Source organism: Mustelus asterias, chromosome 25 (genome assembly GCF_964213995.1).
Source record: "Mustelus asterias chromosome 25, sMusAst1.hap1.1, whole genome shotgun sequence".
NCBI classification, from domain to species: Eukaryota; Metazoa; Chordata; class Chondrichthyes; order Carcharhiniformes; family Triakidae; genus Mustelus; species Mustelus asterias.
In genome coordinates this window covers 4,172,028-4,191,214 of record NC_135825.1, presented here as the reverse complement: position 1 = coordinate 4,191,214, position 19,187 = coordinate 4,172,028, and the positions used below count along the sequence as shown (strand labels likewise).

The window sequence follows — 19,187 nt, the reverse complement described above, 5'->3', positions numbered from 1 at the left end:
TCGCAAAGTATTTGACAAAATGTCACAGAGAAGTTTGTAACACAGCATAAGGGCTCAAGGGGTTGGGGATGGTAAACCCTATGCGTGGAAGTTTGGTTAATGGATAGAAACCAGAGATTGGGAATAAGTGGGTCATTATTGGGTTGGCAGGTTGTTACTAGTGGGGTGTTGCAAGGATCAGTGCTGGAGCCTCAGCTACTTAGTATTACACTACTTAGTACTACACTAAGTATTAGTGACTTAGATGAAAGAACTGAGCGTAATGTACTCAAACTTGCAGATGATACTAAATTAACAGGGAAAGTGAGCTGTGAGGAGGACACGAAGAGGAGGGGGGTAGGAAGGAGGAATTTTAACTATTTGCCCCCTAGAAGTAGGGACCCTCGGAAGTCGGGTGGGAAGTGGGGTGGGCATGAGAGATGGACCCAACTTTTGGGAAGTCCCCGTAAGGAATCTACCGAGGGATATCGATAGGTGTAAGTGAATGGGGAGTAAATGTGGGAGAAGGTGAGGTGATTCGTTTTGGTTGGAAGAATAAAAAAACAAAATGGCGGCGATCTTACTGGCTCGTCATTCTGGTAATCATGATAGCGCCCTCTAGTGTGAGCAGCCGGCTTTACGGCATGAACAGACTGTCCACTCCCTCCACTGGCGTGAATCACATTTGCCTTTTTTTTGCACTTAGTGCCATAAGATCGTGTCTGGAAGCTCACTGAAAAAATGGATTTTCATGCTCATTCGGCACTTAGAATTTATTTGATAAGATCACCCCCAAAATGTTTTGAACACTGAGAAACTATTAAATATTGGTGTTCAGAAAGATTATGGGTACTTTGCACACAAAACATGGGAATTAAACACGCAGGTAAAGCAAACAGGAAGGAAAATGACAAGTATTGCAAAAGTGTTGGGGGATAAGAATATGAATGTCTTCCTGTAAATGCTCAGCGATTTGGTGAGATCACACCTGTGATGTGTACAGGTTTGATCAGAGCATAGTTCTGCATTGCGTGAGCCATGGCTGCTAATAATCAGGTGATCACTCACCTGATGAAGGAGCAGCGCTTCGAAAGCTAGTAGCTTTTGCTACCAAATAAACCTGTTGGACTTTAACCTGGTGTTGTGAGACTTCTTACAGAACATTGAATACAGGAGTTGGGACATCTTGTTGAAGTTGTACAAGACATTGGTAAGGCCACACTTGGAATACTGTGTACACACAGTTCTGATCACCCTATTATAGAAAAGATATTATTAAACTAGAAAGAGTGCAGAAAAGATTTACTAGGATGCTACCGGGACTTGATGGTTTGTGTTATGAGAGGCTGGATAGACTGGGACTTTTTTTTCCCTGGAGCGTAGGAGGCTTAGGGTGATTTTATAGAGGTCTATAATATAATGAGGGACATAGATACGGGAGATAGTCAACATCTTTTTCCAAAGGTAGGGGAGTCTAAAACTAGAGGGCATAGGTTTAAGGTGAGAGGGAAGAGATACAAAAGGGTCCAGAGGGGCAATTTTAACTCGGAGGGTGGTGTGTGTCTGGAACGAGCTGCCAGAGGTAGTAGTAGAGGCGGGTACAATTTTGTCTTTTAAAAAGCATTTAGACAGTTAAATGGGTAAGATAGGTATAGAGGGATATGGGCCAAATGTGGGCAATTGGGACTAGCTTAGTGGTAAAAACTGAGCGGCATGGACAAGTTGGGCCGAAGGGCCTGTTTCCATGTTGGACACCTCTATGACCATGTTTGACCTGGTGCCATGAATCCTTTTCAGCTCCCTCCTGACTATACGCCACTGTGATGCCACCACATCTACTTGGTCTGTCCTGCAGTGGGCCAGGTCATACCCAGGGATGGTAATGTTTATCTGGGACATTATCTGTAAGGTATGATTCCATGAGAATGACTGTGTCAGGCTGTTGCTTGACTAGTCTGTGAGACAGCGCTCCTGATTTTGGCACCAGCTCCTAGAAGTTGGTGAGGAGAAATTTGCAGGGTCGTCAGGACTGGGTTTGATGTTGTTGTTTCCAGTGCCGAGGTCAATGCCGTGTGATCCGTCCAATTTTATTCCTTATTGACTCCTTCTTAGCAGTTTATACAAATGGCCAGGCCATTTCAGAGGGCATGTCAGAATCAACCACATTTCTGTGGGTCTGGAGTCACATGTAGGCCAGACCGGGTAAGGATGGCAGATTTCTTCTCCTAAAGGATAAAGGATACTTGCAGTTTTTAATGAGTTGGAGCTTATAGAGTTTAAGAAGATGGGATACCGGCTAAATGAGCAAGGGTGGAGATGACAAAGATGTGGATGAGGGTTCCTGTAGCACATAGAGGCCAAGGGTGAGTAACGCGGAGACGTGTAAGTAAGCAACCTTTGTGATGGAGCAAGTCTGGGATCTGAAGGGCGGCATGGTGGTTAGCACTGCTGCTTCAGAGCGCCAGGGACCCGGGTTCAATTCCCGGCTTGGGTGACTGTGTGGAGTTTGCGTGTTCTCCCCGTGTCTGCGTGGGTTTCCTCCGGGTGCTCCGGTTTCCTCCCACAGTCCAAAGATATGCGGGTTAGATGGATTAGCCATGGTAAAGGTGTGGTGTGGCGGGGATAGGGTAGGGGACAGGGCCCAGGTGAGGTACTCTGTCAGAGAGAAGTGGTGTCGACTCGATGAACCGAATGTCCGCCTTCTGCACTGTAGGGATTCTATAAATTTTATCGTGGGATCAAGAGGACACTGAGGTTGTGAAGTTCAACCTCAGGCAAAGAATTGAGGGAGTTTATAGAATCATAGAATCCTACATTGCAGAATGACGGCATTCGGTCCATCGAGTGTAGTGTGGGGTGGGGTGTGGTGTTAGGGGCTAAAGATGATGCTGTTGGTTTTCCGTGCAGCTTTTAGCTGGAGGAAATTCTGGATAGTCTGACAATGGAGATGATAAATGCGATGGTGGGTGGTTAGTGCGGAGTGTGATTTAGTGTGAATATACATGTGCTGTTTGTGAAGCAATTTCTGATATTTGAGAAACAGTAAAGTGATGTACAAAGGGCATGTCTCCTTGCCTGGGGGGGGTGACCTTGGTTTAGATCATTGCAAAACATTGGACTCAGTGCTGAGAAAGCACTTTGGGTGTTTGTGGTGGACATTGCAGAAAGAGACGGAGCTCACATGATAGAGGCGTGTTAGTGGATCCTCACTGAATACTGCAGTCACCTCCGTGAAATACCCTCTCTGCTCATTACCCTCGTGACTCTGCTGCTTGCGATTTCTTGAGTGCTCCTGAAGAAGGAATAAATGACAGGGCGGCACGGTGGCCCAGTGGTTAGCACTGCTGCTTCACAGCGCCAGGGACCCGGGTTCAATTCCCGGCTTGGGTTTGCACGTTCTCCCCGTGTCTGCTCCGGTTTCCTCCCACATTCTGAAAGACGTGCTGGTTAGGGTGCATTGACCTGAACAGGCGCCTGAATGTGGCGACTAGGGGACTTTCACAGTAACTTCATTGCAGTGTTAATGTAAGCCTTACTTGTGACTAATAAATAAACTTTAACGTTTAACTTCAAGCTTTGTTATCCAGAGGGCACTTCCACCATCAGCGCATGTCACGTGCTCTGTTTCTAATAGGAATCATCCCATTTCTCCAATCATTTTGATAGGACAATGTTTGCACAGGGCTGTTTGGGATCTTCTCTCCATCTGATACTACAGGAGGATACAGATGGGCTGATCCGTAGCAAATAGGATTCAATCTGGATAAGTGTGAGGTGATGCACTTGGACATGACAAGCAAGGCAAGGGAATACATGATAAATGACCGGACCCTGGGAAGCACCGAGGATCAGAGGGACCTTGGTGTGCTTGTACACCAAGGCAGCAGGACAGGTGGATAAAATGGTTAAGAAGGCGCATATATATATATATTGGGCAGCATGGTGACACAGTGGTTAGCACTGCTGCCACACAGTGCCAGGGACCCAGGTTTGATTCCCGGCTTGGATCACTGTCTGTGTGGAGTCTGCATGTTCTCCCCGTGTCTGCGTGGGTTTCTTCCGGATGCTCCAGTTTCCTCCCACAGTCCGAAAGACGTGCTGGTTAGGTGCACTGACCGTGCTAAATTCTCCCTCAGTGTACCCGAACAGGTCGCCACTAGGGGATTTTCACAATAACTTCATTGCAGTGTTAATGTAAGCCTACTTGTGACAAATAAATAAACTTTGCCTTTATTAGCTGAGGCATTGGGTTTAAGAGCAGGGAAGTTATGCTGGAACTATATAAAATGTTAGTTAGGCCACAGCTGGAGTATTGAGTGCAGTTCTGGAAACCGCATTATAGGAGGGCTGTGATAGCACTGGGAAGGGCGCAGGGGATATTTACCAGGATGTAGCCTGGGCTGGAGAGTTTTAGTTATGAAGAGAGATTGGATAGGCTGGGGTTGTTTCCCTTGGAGCAGAGGAGAGTGAGGGGGACGTGATTGAGTTGTATAAAATTATGAAGGGCATAGATAGAATAGATAGGAAGAAAGTATGCCCCTTGGTCGAGGGATCAATGACCAGGTGGCATAGATTAAAACTAAAGGGCAGGAGATTTGGAGGGGATTTGAGGAAAATCTTTTTCACCCAGATGGCGGTGGGAGTCTGGAACTTGCTACCTGAAAGGGTGGTGGAGACAGAGACGCTCATAACATTTAAGAAGTATTTAAATGTGTGCTTGCGATGCCAAGGCATACAAGGCTCTGGGCCAGACGCTGGAAATTGGGATTAGAATAGTCAGATGGGGGTTTTTGACTGGCGTAGACGAGATGGGCCGAAGGGCCTTTTCTGTGCTGTAGACCTCAATGAGTCAAGTTCCTCTGTATGCAGACAAATGTGATCAAAGCAGTGCGGGAGGCGATGGCCCAGTGGTATTATCGCTAGATTATTAATCCAGAAACTCAGTTAGTGTTCTGGGGGACCTGGGTTCGAATCCCGCCATGGCAGATGGTGGAATTTGAATTCAGTAAAAAGTATCTGGAATAAAGAATCTACTGATGACCATGAAACCATTGTCGGAAAAACCCACCTGGATCACTAATGTCCCTTAGGGAAGGAAATCTGCCGTCCTAACCTGGTCTGGCCTACATGTGACTCCAGAGCCACAGCAATGTGGTTGATTCCCAACTGCCCTCCAAGGGCAATTAGGGATGGGCAATAAATGCTGGTGCGGCCGGTGACACCCGTGTCCCACAAATGAATTTAAAAAAAATCTACAATTTACAAGCCTGAACAATTGCTGTATGTTTGCTTGCAGACTCCCCCTCTCAACCCCCGCTCCCCTGATCCAGGTTGTATTTTCAGATCTGGGTGGATGTCCAGTCCATGTTGCTTTCTCTCACCTTGCCCAGGGAACCATGCCAGTGCTGGAGGGGTGTGGACCTTGGCAGAAGCTGCCAACTCCTCCGGAATTGTTTGTCTCCATTAATTAAAGATTCACCCTGGATACAGCTGCCAAAACATTCCTAGAAGAAAAGTCATTTTTAAGAAAGAAATTATCTTTGCATTTTCCTTAAACAGTTTTACCAAAAAAATGGTGTTGGGGAAAATCAGCTTTGAGTGAGAGAAAAGGATCCAAGGGTTAATCCATCATGCAAACCAGCTTCCCATCCATTGACTCCGTCTACACTTCCCGCTGCCTCGGCAAAGCTGCCAGCATAAGAATACAAGAGCAGGGATGTACTTCTGAGGCTGTATAAGGCTCTGGTCAGACCCCATTTGGAGTACGGTGAGCAGTTTTGGGCCCCATATCTAAGGAAGGATGTGCTGGCCTTGGAAAAGATCTCGAGGAGGTTCACAAGAATGCTCCCTGGAATGAAGAGCTTGTCGTATGAGGAATGGTTGAGGACTTTCATTGGAGTTTAGAAGGATGAGGGGGGATCTTATTGAAACTTACAGGATACTGTGAGGCCTGGATAGAGTGGATGTGGAGAGGATGTTTCCACTAGTAGGAAAATCTAGAACCAGAGACACAACCTCAGGCTAAAGGGAAGATTCTTTAAAACAGAGATGAGGAGGAATCTCTTCAGCCAGAGGGTGATGAATCTGTGGAACTCTTTGCCACAGAAGGCTGTGGAGGCCAGATCATTGAGTGCCTTTAAGACAGAGATAGATAGGTTCTGGATTAATAAGGGGATCAGGGGTTATGGGGAAAAGGCAGGAGAATGGGGATGAGAAAAATATCAGCCATGATTGAATGGCGGAGCAGATTCAATGGGCCGAGTGGCCTAATTCTGCTCCTATGTCTTATGGTCTTATAATCAAGGACCCTGTGCACCCCGGACATTCTCTTTTCCACCTTGTTCTGTCGGGAAAAAGATACAAAAGTCTGAGGTCACCTACCAACCGACTCAAGAACAGCTTCTTTCCTGCTGCTGTCAGACTTTTGAATGGACCTACCTCGCATTAAGTTGATCTTTCTCTACACCCTAGCAATGACTGTAACACTGCATTCTGCACTCTCTCCTTTCCTTCTCTATAAACGGTATGCTTTGTCTGTATAGCGTGTGTTTGTGTACTGTACGGATTTGCCGGTGAAATGGCCAATAGCAGGAAAGTTGGGGTGTGGTTGGAGAGGAGGGGCCATGACTTGAAACCTAGAACAGCTCAACTGAGATTCCAATATCACAGCAACAATCACATTGCGGAAGTAATTCAATTAGCTGTGAAGGACTTTGACGAACCCTGAGCTTGTGAAATGTGCAGCAAACCTGTCTTTCTTTTCTTTCTTCCTCTCTTTGCAACCTTCCTTTTCTCCTGCTCCTCCGCTGTTGACCAGGTTTGATGTGGAGGTGGAGACAGATCTTCACACTCGCTTGTACGAATCTCTGTGAACAAGAACCCCCCTTTCTGTAGGCGGCATTGAGTTAGTTATCAATGGAAAATCAGCTCGCACCCTCCAGCTGTGTCTTTGATGATAATAAAATAACTCTTTAAATAGGTTTGAGAGGTGATGTAGGTCTATCGCGGGACAGATCTGAGAAAGATTACGACAATGAATGAAAACAAGTATCTATTTTTTTCTCATGCCTTCAAAGTATCACGAGATATATTCAGATAAAGACGGTTATTCAACTTAGATTGACTTTAGGAGCTGTTCAGAGTGATTGCTTAGAGTCTAGTTAAACAGAAACATAGAACGTAGAACAGTACAGCACAGAACAGGCCCTTCGGCCCACGATGTTGTGCCGAGCTTTATCTGAAACCAAGATCAAGCTATCCCACTCCCTATCATCCTGGTGTGCTCCATGTGCCTATCCAATAACCGCTTAAATGTTCCTAAAGTGTCTGACTCCACTATCACTGCAGGCAGTCCATTCCACACCCCAACCACTCTCTGCATAAAGAACCTACCTCGGATATCCTTCCTATATCTCCCACCATGAACCCTATAATTATGCCCCCTTGTAATAGCTTCATCCACCCGAGGAAATAGTCTTTGGACAGGGAATTCCAGAGCTTAGCTGCCCTCCTGAGTGTGTTGAGACACAGGCGTCAGTGATGGAGTGAAGGGAGTGACAATTACTCCGAGAGACTAGAATAGGGTGAGTGCAGGGATCTCGAACAGTTGTAAGGCCAGATGAGATTACGGAGGCTGAGAAGGGGCAGGCCCTTGGAGAGATTTGAACACATGAATGAGAATTTAATATCTGAGGCCGGAATCTTACCACCATTTACACCGGCGGGATTTTCCCATCCCGCTCCAGTGAACGGCGATTTGGCTGGGCCGCCAAATTCTCCGACCTCGCTGCAGCGGGAGTGTGGGGTGAAGGGCGGCACGGTAGCACAGAGGACGGCACGGTAGCACAGTGGTTAGCACTGCTGCTTCACAGCTCCAGGGACCTGGGTTCGATTCCCGGCTCGGGTCACTGTCTGTGTGGAGTTTGCACATTCTCCTCGTGTCTGCGTGGGTTTCCTCCGGGTGCTCCGGTTTCCTCCCACAGTCCAAAGATGTGTGGGTTAGGTTGATTGGCCAGGTTAAAAAAATTGCCCCTTAGAGTCCTGGGATGCGTAGGTTAGAGGGATTAGTGGGTAAAATATGTGGGAGTGGGGCCTGGGTGGGATTGTGGTCGGTGCAGACTCGATGGGCCGAATGGCCTCCTTCTGCACTGTAGGGTTTCTATGATGATGAACGGCCGGTAGGATCATGTCCTGGATACCATTGTAGAAACTAGCTGTCTGTGATGTCTGCTTTCATTGTCAAAGTTCATTCCTGTGCATTGAGAATTCCTTCCCAATATCTGTCCTAAGCTTATTGTTCCCCTGCTTGACTCTTGAGCCATCAAAGAACTGTACAACACAGAAACAGGCCCTTCGGCCCACCAAGCCTGTGCCAACACATTACGCCTTTCTAAACTAAAGACCTTTTGCCTCTACATGGTCCATATCCCTCTATTCCCTGTCTATTCATGTATCTGCCAAGCACAGTGGCACAGTGGTTAACACCGCTGCCTCACAGCGCCAGGGACCCGGGTTCAATTCCCGGCTTGGGTCACTGTCTGTGTGGAGTCTGCACATTCTCCCCGTGTCTGCGTGGGTTTCCTCTGGGTGTTCCGGTTTCCTCCCACAGTCCAAAAGACGTGCTGGTTAGGTGCATTGGCTGTGCTAAATTCTCCCTCAGTGTACCCGAACAGGCGCCGGAGTGTGGCAACGAGGGGATTTTCACAGTAACTTCATTGCAGTGTTAATGTAAGCCTACTTGAGAGAATAATAAAAATAATAATAATAGATGCCTCTTAAATGTTTCTAGTGTATCTGCTTCTATCACCTCCCCTGACAGCGCATTCCAGGCAATTACCTCCATGTAAAAACGCCAGGGTTTAGTTTGAAGTAGTGTCTCGGATTTACTGGACCAGTAAATCTCAGTCACCTCTTTTAAGCAGGAAAAGATGAGCTTCCCCAGGCTTTTCCTTGTCAGGATTCAGACCCCAGGCACTAGAAGGCCACCCTGTGACTTATTATCTCCAGGGTTAAGATGTCACATCCTCTCGCCTCTCGGACGAACGTGAAAGATTCCCATGGCTACTGTTTTTGGACAGATTAGGGGAGTTGTTCCCTGGTGTCTTGGCCGATATTCATTCCTCAACCCACAGAGAAAAACAGATTATCTGATAAAGATCAAATTGCTGTTTGTGGGAGCTTGCTGTGCACATGTTGGCCTTCACTTTTCCTACTTTACAACAGTGGGCACGCTTTAAAAGTACTTGATTGGCTATTGGATGAGCTGAAATCTTGAAAGGTGTCATATAGGTGAGAGGGGAGAGATACAAAAGGGTCCAGAGGGGCACTTTTTTCACACACAGGATGGTGAGTGTCTGGAACAAGCTGCCAGAGGTAGTAGTAGAGGCGGGTACAATTTTATCTTTTAAAAAGCATTTAGATAGTTACATGGGTACGATGGGTATAGAGGGATATGGGCCAAATGTGGGCAATTGGGATTAGTTTAGGGGTTTAAAAAAAATAAGGGCGGCATGGACAAGTTGGGCCGAAGGGCATGTTTCCATGCTGTAAACCTCTATGACTCTATAAACACAAGCCTCTTTGTACCTTCCCACTCTCATGCTCCCTCCTTCCCTCTCTCTGCAGATTACTCCCTCATCTCGGGTAGATGTTTTTTCCTCCCGCTTCCCCGCTTGTTTCCAGTCCCTCATTTCTCTGTTACCCCAGAGTGATGATTAGTTGCAAAATCAGTTTGTTCTGCGTAAGTAAAGCACAACTTGTTTGAGAGGAGGTCACGTAGTCAGTTAACCGAGCCTCGAGTGTGCTTGTAGGGGAGGCGATGGCCTAGTGGTATAATCACTAGACTATTAATCCAGAAACTCAGCTAATGTTCTGGGGACCCAGGTTTGAATCCCGCCACGGCAGATGATGGAATTTGAATTCAATAAAAGAAATCTGGAATTAAGAATCTACTGACGACCACGAAACCATTGCCGATTGTTGGAAAAGCTCATGTGATTCACTAATGTCCTTTAGGGAAGGAAATCTGCCGTCTTTACCTGGTCTGGCCTACATGTGACTCCAGAGCCACAGCAATGTGGTTGACTCTCAACTAGGGATGGGCAATAAATGCTGGCCAGCCGGTGACGCCCACGTCCCATGACTGAATAAAAAAAACTTTCAACAGATTGGTGGGGTCTAATCCAGGGGACTGTCACTGCGGGAATCCCAGAGTTCCCTTGGGCGAAAAGTAGTTGTGGGTGTCTTTTCTCTTCTCGGGTCCCCTGGCGTGGCTGAGGTACGTTACTTGTGAATCGTATCCACCCCCTGGTGCTAACTGCACAGAATCCAGAAGAGAGAGAAGCACAAACACAGAAACACAAGTGACTTCCCTAATTTCCTATTTTTATTCTTCTGTGTTTCAGTTTCCAAGAGCAGAACGTGCTTCATTTTCCATTTCTTTAACATGACTGTTGGTCACACGTTTAATTTGCATCGATGAATGACTGTTGTCTACTGACTGGGCTAATTCCCTCCAGCTTTATTCAAACATGAGACCAGTGACCTTCATGAAAGGAGGATTTGCATTTCGATTGTGCTTTTCACAATCTCAGCACATCTGTAAGATGTCCTCGGAGGCAGAAGATCCTTTTATTTACAAGTCTGACAACAGCACACAGAGTGCTTCCAGTTTGCAGTCTTCACTCGGAGTCCCAGAGGAACTGACACTCCTGGTTAAATACAGAGTAAGAGGCTCCCTGATTGGCCCATCAATTGGACCCTTAATCGGGGATCTCATATTCTAACAGACCCAACTCAATTGCCTGATTAAAGTCGTTACAACATCTCAAGGCATTGTGCTACAGGAAAAATGACAGCCAATTTATGCCCAGCAAGATCCCACAAGCAGCAATAGGATGATGACCCAATAATCTGGTTTTGTGTTATTGACTTGAGGACTGGAAAGGACTCCTCTGCACTATAAGACCATAGGACACAGGAACAGAATTAGACCACTCGGCCCATCGAGTCTGCTCCGCCATTCAATCATGGCTGATATTTTGGGTAGGTGAGAGAGTGGAGGGACTGCGGCTCATTGGATAACTCTCGAAGAGGGCTTCACAAGCGCAATGGGCCAAATGGCCTATTTACCCGATGATTTGAGAGTTATAAACGCCAGTGGGCGTGACTGTTAAATTGTCGCTCTAGACGTTTGGAAGATTGAAACATTTGCGCTGTTAGGAATTAAGAACTGTAGCAACAGGAAGTGGCCATTAGGTTCTACAAGGCCAGTGCTAATTTTACCACATGAGTAAGCACTTCCTTCAGATACCCATCTGAGAAATATCGACATGACGAGTTTCCTCCTGGATCAGATTAATGATTCGCAAAGCTGCCGTTCCTGGAAGCACGTTCAGGAGGAACGATCCCCACATTGAGAATAAAGAAGGTTGTATTTACACAATGCCATTCAGGACCTCAGGACATCCCAAAGGATTTCACAGCCCCTGAAGTCTTTCTGCAGGATAGTACATCATTGTTGTCATGTAGGAATCGTGACAGTTAGTCTGCTGCTCTAACCCATCCTATATCATCATTGGATGAAAAGGTGGAGTGACAAGGTGCCAACTAACAGGACGCTGCCATTGTGGACATGGGAACGTGAGGAGGCCATTCAGCTCCATGAGCCTGGGCAGCATGGTGGCACAGTGGTTAGCACAGTTGCCTCACAGCGCCAGGGACCCGGGTTCAATTCCGGCCTTGGGTCACTGTCTGTGAGGAGTTTGCATGTTCTCCCTGTGTCTGTGTGGGTTTCCTCCGGGTGCTCTGGTTTCCTCCCACAGTCCAAAGATGTGCGGGTTAGGTGGATTGGCCATGCTAAAATTGCCCCTTAGTGTCCAAAGATGTGTAGGTTAAGTGGATTGGTAAATTGTCCCGGAGTGTCCCAAAATGTGTATTTTAGGGGACTAGCCACTGTCCCTTAGTGTCCAAAGATTGTAGTTTAGGGAGATTAGAGAGGTAAATATGTGGGGTTCTGATGAAGGGTCACCACACTCGAAACGTTGGCTCTATTCTCTCTCCACAGATGCTGTCAGACCTGCTGAGTTTCTCCAGCATTTTCTGATTCCCACATCTGCATTATTTTGCCTTTATAAATATGTGGGGTTATGGGGATCGGGCTTGGATGGGATGCTCTTTCGGAGAGTCGGTGCAGACCTGATGGGCCGAATGGGCTCCTCTTGCACTGTTGGGATTTTATGAGCCTTTTCCATCATTCAGTTAGGTCATAGCTGATCTGTACCCCAGAGCATGTGCTTCATTCCATACGAGCTCTCCGTGGATGGAACCCGTCTTTACCCCTGTGGTGAGGGACTCTCTGCCACATCCACAGTAACAACCACTGTTTGTTTTGATCTAAAGGGTGATTAACGCAGGAAAAAGTGTCCTCAACGAAGACCAAGCAGCCCGGGAAATAGTGCAGGTGGAGAGGAAGGATTGGAAGAACGGAACTGCGGCCGAGACAGTCAAAGACGATGGGAGCGCGGGCAAGGTGAGTGGTTGGCATCCACTGTGCCACCCTAATTCTTGACCTCTGCGGTAAAGAATTCCACAGGTTCACCACCCTCTGAGAGAAGAAATTCCTCCTCATCTCTGTCTCCAGTGAGTGACCCCTGACTCAGAGTGATGCTAGCTGGTCCTAGCCTGTCCCACACGGGGAAATAGCATCTACCCTGTCAAGTCCCAATGCCTAGTCTTACTCCCCTGCCTTATCTGACCCTGATACCTGTTTCACACTTTGACCTTTGAACTTGCCTGTTGCTGGGTTGTAGCATTGCTCCTTAGCCATTTGTCACTGTCCAGTTGTGTCTGTCTTGGCCAGATGGTGACAAGCCGGTGCTAAATGAATTCAGTATTAATAAAGCTGGCCTGTTTGAAAGTAGAGATTTAGCCGGCAGTTTTGGTCCTAATTACTGATTTCTGTAACTTGAATTTCCCTGGAGATGCTAATCCAGAAATCTGTAGGCTTAGCACCTCAGTGCTGATTTAAGAGTGAGCCACATTGCTGTGGGTGGGCCTGGAGTCACATGTAGGCCAGACCAGGTAAGAATGGCAGATTTCCTTCCCTAAAGGACATTAGTGAACCAGATGGGTTTTTCCAACAATTGACAATGATTTCATGGTCATCAGTAGATTCTTAATTTCAGATTTTTATTGAATTCAGATTCCACCATCTTCCGTGGCGGGATTTGAACCCGGGTCCTCAGAGTATTACCCTGGGTCTCTGGATTCGTTGTCCTCTGACGATACTACTACTCCACTGCCATCATCCCAGACTCACAACACTTAACTGTTTCCTGGCTACTCCCACCCAATGAAACTTGGCACTCTGGACATCTCTGATCAGGCAGTGATCAGCCTCACGGCGCCAGGGACAAGGGTTCAATTCCAGCCTTGGGTCACTGTGTGGAGTCTGCACATTCTCCCCGTGTCTGCGTGGGGTTCCTCTGGGTGCTCCAGTTTCTTCCCACACTCCAAAGATGTGTAGGTTAAAGGGATTAGTGGGGTAAATATGTGGGGTTATGGGGATAGGGATGCTCTGTCAGAGAGTCGAAGCAGACTTGATGGGCCGAATGGCCTCTTCTGCACTATAGGGATAGGATGATAGTCTGACACCAATGCAACACACATAACACATCTGGCTTGAGTGGCATCGGTGGCAGGTTCCTGATCTCGTTGTTCTGTTGGTGCAGGTGAACCTGGTGGTCATCCTCTGGTGGGTGTGGTCTAAGCAGGCATTGCCCGGGTGGGTTCACTCAACAATATAATCAGGCAACTCTCAGTTGCCAGAGACTGGCAGAGAGATGGAGGAGCTGGTGCCCTCGGCTCCATGACAGGTGGCAGCTACCTCGTCAGCCATTCTGAGGTGGGTCCTCAACTCCCTGCTCACCAGTGAAGGATGGGCAACCATCAGTGACTCTGGTCGCTGCCTCCTTCTCACACACTGGCATTGGCCTCCTGCAGGTCCGAGGGCACCCCCAGGAACCCCTCATTCTGTCCCTGGAGCTGCCTCTGCATGAGGGTCACCTCAATGGGTGAGGGCATGCGCTCGGAGTTCAGGGGCACCACAGCGCTCACGCTCCGCATGGATTTCTCCATGACAGAGACCTTGGCAAGCAGCCCCTCGGGGATCTCCGCCAGGTCTGCCTACCTGTCCCGCTGGACATCCTGCATTTGCTGCTTTGTGGACAACTCCAGAAGCTCATCGCCTCCCTCAGACTCAGCATGGTCCTTCTTCCCAGCAGTTGCCCGACTGCTGGCGCTCTGCACACTCTCTGCCTCCCAATCTGCCCATGTGAGCAGGAACTGCCCTCAATGCCGTGCTCTAATAACTCTCCTGACAATACTGCCCACTGGCAAGACTGTATCTGCGCTGGTGTTGGGATATGAGAACTGGTGTGCCGTGCACGCATCCCCTGATGTCTGGGAGGGCGGCAGGGTGGGGGGTTGCCACTCTGCCAGACGTTTCAGCTGAGGGATGGGAGCATTCATTAGTCACACCACGCAGGCTGACATCTCAGTGCGTGCTGCCCATCGTGATTAGCCTCAGTCACGTTGAGGGTTCTCAGTTCCTGGCGCCTTGACCCTGAATGTCACACGCTTCAGCCCCATGGACCCCTTACCTTCCTCAGAGACACCAGCCTCTCCATGACCTGATGACCTACCCCGCGACGTCCTCCAGCTCCAGGCCTCCCAGCTCATGGCTGGTGAGGATTGCCAGGTTTGGCACCCCCCATCGCCCCACCCACCAGTCGCAGATCTCTCCTGATTGTTGTGGCTCTGGTTCAGCACATTGTCAATGTCCAAACCCTCCCTATTTCCCAGTGACTCATAGAAATCGTTGAAACCCCAGTGCAGAAGGAGGCCATTCGGCCTATTGAGTCTGCACCAACAACGATCTCACCCAGGCCCTATCCCCACAAATTTACCCCACTAATCCCTCTAACCTACACATCCCAGGACACTAAGGGGCAATTTAGCATGGCCAATCAACCTAACCGGCTCTTCTTTGGACTGCGGGAGAAAACCGGAGCACCCGGAGGAAACTCACACAGACACGGGGAGAATGTGCAAACTCCACAGACAGTGACTCAAGCCGGGAATCGAACCCGGGTCCCTGGTGCTGTGAGGCAGCAGTGCTTGCCACAGTACTGCCCAAAGGACCCCTATAAAGTGTCCGATAAGCTGGAGAATGCGGAGAACCTGAGAACTTCTCCTAAAGAGAATATTTCTGGAGTAAGCGTTGCTAAAGGTTTGGTGTTGCCCTGGACAGTTCACTAGAAATTCCGCTGATGGGTTTCAGAAGGTTCTCTTCACAGCTTCAGCAACAGTGAACACAAAACTGTGAATATCCCTTTAACCAATGCCTGAAGTTGAGACTAATGCCACGTTTACTCCCTAGTTGCTGGTCATTGTTAGGAGAGCGAGTTGGGAGCAACACTAGCCACCAAAATGCCACACAATCTGACTGAAGAGAGTCAGTGGGTATTTTAAATGACAGTCAACCCCTGAATGAGGCGATGCGCCTGATGCAAGAATCAAACACAAAACGCTGGAAAATCTCAGCAGGTCTGACAGTGTCTGTGGAGAGAGACTAGAGTCAACGTTTTGTGTCAGGATGACTCTTCGAAGGGTCGAAGAATCAACTCCTTCACCACGATGGTGTTTTGTGTTAAATGTGAGCCAAGTTAATATTTCAGTTCATGACCCCCATCTTGACTATGTGGGGAGATTGTTAGCCTCTGAATGTGCTGCTGAGAATAGCCCCAGCGTGAGCTCCCTATCTCTCCCCGTTGAGATTTGTGTCACCATTCTCTGTTCGATATGCAGTCGCACTGAGATGTTCCTTCACAGCATTCAACGTGACGTTACAGAGTGACAGACAGATCCGAGATTCACTACACGGGATAACCAGGGATTCAATCTCTTCCATGTTCTCGTTCAGAATGGATCATTCAGAATATCCCAGTCAGATCTTTGTTAGAATGTAACCGGTGATAACATTGGATCCGTTGTAGTGACCAATGGTAGCAAGCTGTAAGGGTCAGCTGACCCAGTAAACCATGTAACCAATGACAGAATGATGTGATGATCAGCTGACTGAATATAAATAAGAACATATTGGGAATTGTTAAATTCGATTATGAGGGGCACAGACAGAGTGGATAGTAAGAAATTTTTTTCCCAGGGTGGAAGAGTCAATTACTAGGGGGCATTGGTTTAAGGTGCGAGGGGCAAGGTTTAAAGGAGTGTACGAGGCAAGTTTTTTACACAGAGGGTGGTGGGTCCCTGGAACTCGCTGCCTGGGAAGGTAGTGGAAGCAGATACGATAGTGACTTTTAAGAGGCGTCTTGACAAATAGATCAATAGGATGGGAATAGAGGGATATGGTCCCCGGAAGGGTAGGGGGTTTTAGTTCAGTCGGGCAGCATGGTCGGTGCAGGCTTGGAGGGCCGAAGGGCCTGCTCCTGTGCTGTAATTTTCTTTGATCTTTGCTTGGAGTGGCCCAGGGTGAGGCCTCAAGTTTGGAGGAATGAAGTTTCTTTATTAATCCTTTTCTTTGATTTATAAGTTGAGTAAGTTTTGTTATAATTTTATTGTCTACACTGGAAGAGTTCCTTCTGAATCATCAGCCTTCACGCATGTTGGCCATAACTCGGTGGTCGCACTCTCTCCTTGACCCTGCCTGTTAGGAGTTTGACCCCATCCAACAGAGACTTGAGATCGGAATCCATTCTGACATTCCAGTGCAGCACTAAGGGAGTGCTGCACTGTCTGAGGTGCCACCTTTTAGATGAGATATTTGTAGAATGTTGTGGGTTCCTCAAATCCCTGACACCAAGGAATTCCAACCGAGGTAATTTAAGTTCATCCAGTACTTGTGCTCTGTGCGAGATCCTGGGGTCATGTGACCTCCTATTGTAGCTGTGTCATCATGTTCAGACGTGACCACTTGGCCGACAATGTTGAACTGAGGCACTAACTGACGTCCCATGGTTGTAATGACCCCGAGGCTCTATATTTGAAGATGAGCAGGGGAATTGGCAGTTCTCATAGAAATCATAGAAATCATAGAAACCCTACAGTGCAGAAGGAGGCCATTCGGCCCATCGAGCCTGCACCGACCACAATCCCACCCAGGCCCTACCCCCACATATTTTACCCACTAATCCCTCTAACCTACACATCCCAGGACTCTAAGGGGCAATTTTTTAACCTGGCCAATCAACCTAACCCGCACATCTCTGTCTGGCATTCCGGGCCAACCAGCCAACCCTGTGAAAAAGATCCGCTCCTTCTCACATTGCTGTTTGCGGGATCTTACTTTGAGTAAATTGGCTGCTGCATTTCCTGCATCACAGCAGGAACGGTTTGGGAAATCCTGACGTTGCGGTAGGCACTCTCCAAATGTTTCTTCAGATCGTGTAGTTAAAACGATAGATGTGAGGAATGTCTCATAGTACTTTACAGCCAATGAAGTACTTTTGAAGAGTAGTCACTGTTGTAATGTTGGAAACAGCAGGCAATTTACACATAGCAAGATCCCACAAACCACACTGTAATAAATGTTTAGATACCTGTTTTATAGAATGCCATGATGTGGAGAATATTATAGAATTCCCACAGTGCAGAAGGAGGCCATCTGCACTGACCACAATCCCACCCAGGCCCTATTCCCGTAACCCCGCATATTTACCCTGCTAATCACCCTGACACATAGGGTCAATTTAGCACGGCCAATCCACCTAACCTGCACATCTTTGGAGTGTGGGAGGAAACCGGAGCACCCGGAGGAAACCCACGCAGACATGGGGGGAATATGCAAACTCCACACAGACAGTGACCAGAGGCCGGAATTGAACCCGGGTCCCTGGCGCTGTGAGGCAGCAGTGCTAACCACTGTGCCACCCCAATGCCATTTTGATATTACAAAAATGGAAAATGCTGGAAAATCTCAGCAGGTCTGACAGCATCTGTGGAGAGAGAATAGAGCCAACGTTTCGAGTCTGGATGACCCTTCGGCAGAGCGGAGGAACCTGTTCTGATGTTACTTGACAACCAAACACCAAGGAAGATCCCGTGTAATTTGTAATTCACAGGGTACAATAAGTCGGTTCTTTTTTCGTTTTGTATTTCAAGGAAAGAGACGGACTTCAGTTCCATTACTGGGCGCTGTTTGATGGCCACGCGGGCCCAGATGCAGCTGTGATGGCCGCCAAGCTCCTTCACCTTCACATCTGCGAACAGCTGCAAGACATTGTTGACATCCTGCAAGCCAGCGATGTCCCACCTCCCATCAGCCTCAGCAACAATGTCGGGGCGGCTACAGGAGACGGTGCGAAAAGCCCCCCACACCAGGGCGACTGGGAACCCCCGACTGACAGTGAGTCACGCTTTCTGCTGGAGAAGGAAATCTCCCACGAGTATCTCGTTATCGGCGCAATCGAGAATGCCTTTCGGCAGATGGTAAGCTTTCCTCAGGAACCTCGCTCCCTCTTTAACCAATATTGAGGCTTTGCTTTTTGTCATGCAGTCTCTCAGAGGCCCTCACTGACACATGGACTCATTGGGTTGCACTCTCTTGCCATTGAGGCAGAGGGTGGTAGGGTTAAGTTTTGTTTTTATCCATTCATGGGACATGGGCATCATTGACTGGCCAGAATTTATTGCCCATCCCTAGTTGCCCTTGGAAGGCAGTTGAGAGTCAACCACATTGCTGTGGTTCTGGAGTCACATGTAGGCCAGACCGGGTAAGGACGGCAGATTTCTTTCCCTAAAGGACATTAGTGAACCAGATGGGTTTTTCTGACAATCGACAATGGTTTCATGGTCATCAGTAGATTCTTAATTCCAGATATTTTTTTGTTGAATTCAAATTCCACCATCTGCCGTGACAGGATTTCAACCCGGGTCCCCACAACGTTAGCTGAGTTTCTGGATTACTAGTCGAGTGATAATACCATCGCCTCCCCCAAAGCCCCCCTGCAGAAACCTGAGTGTGAAAATGTAGGTTGATGATGAGCAGTGCTGAGGGTGGGCTGCATTGTCAGAGGTGCCATCTTTCAGATAAGTCATTAAATTGAGGCTCTGTCTGCCTCTCATGTTTCTGATTATCAGCAGCTCAGGTGACATCGGCAGAGAGGGAAACGAGAGTTAACATTTCAAGCCTG

At 47.9% G+C, this 19,187-nt stretch overlaps 1 protein-coding gene across 2 annotated transcripts in view; it reads left to right on the top strand.

Annotated features, from left to right (window-relative positions):
* The window catches only part of LOC144479222 (protein phosphatase 1H-like), a 43,301-nt gene that overhangs the window by 4,122 nt on the left and 19,992 nt on the right, over nt 1–19,187 (top strand). The window contains exons 2-3 of one of the 2 annotated variants that reach the window (XM_078197884.1): nt 12,379–12,508; nt 18,157–18,483. In XM_078197884.1, coding sequence (XP_078054010.1) covers nt 12,379–12,508; nt 18,157–18,483 — 457 coding nt within the window. The remainder of the gene's footprint in view (nt 1–12,378; nt 12,509–18,156; nt 18,484–19,187) is intronic. The other variant, XM_078197885.1, reaches the window with a different exon arrangement.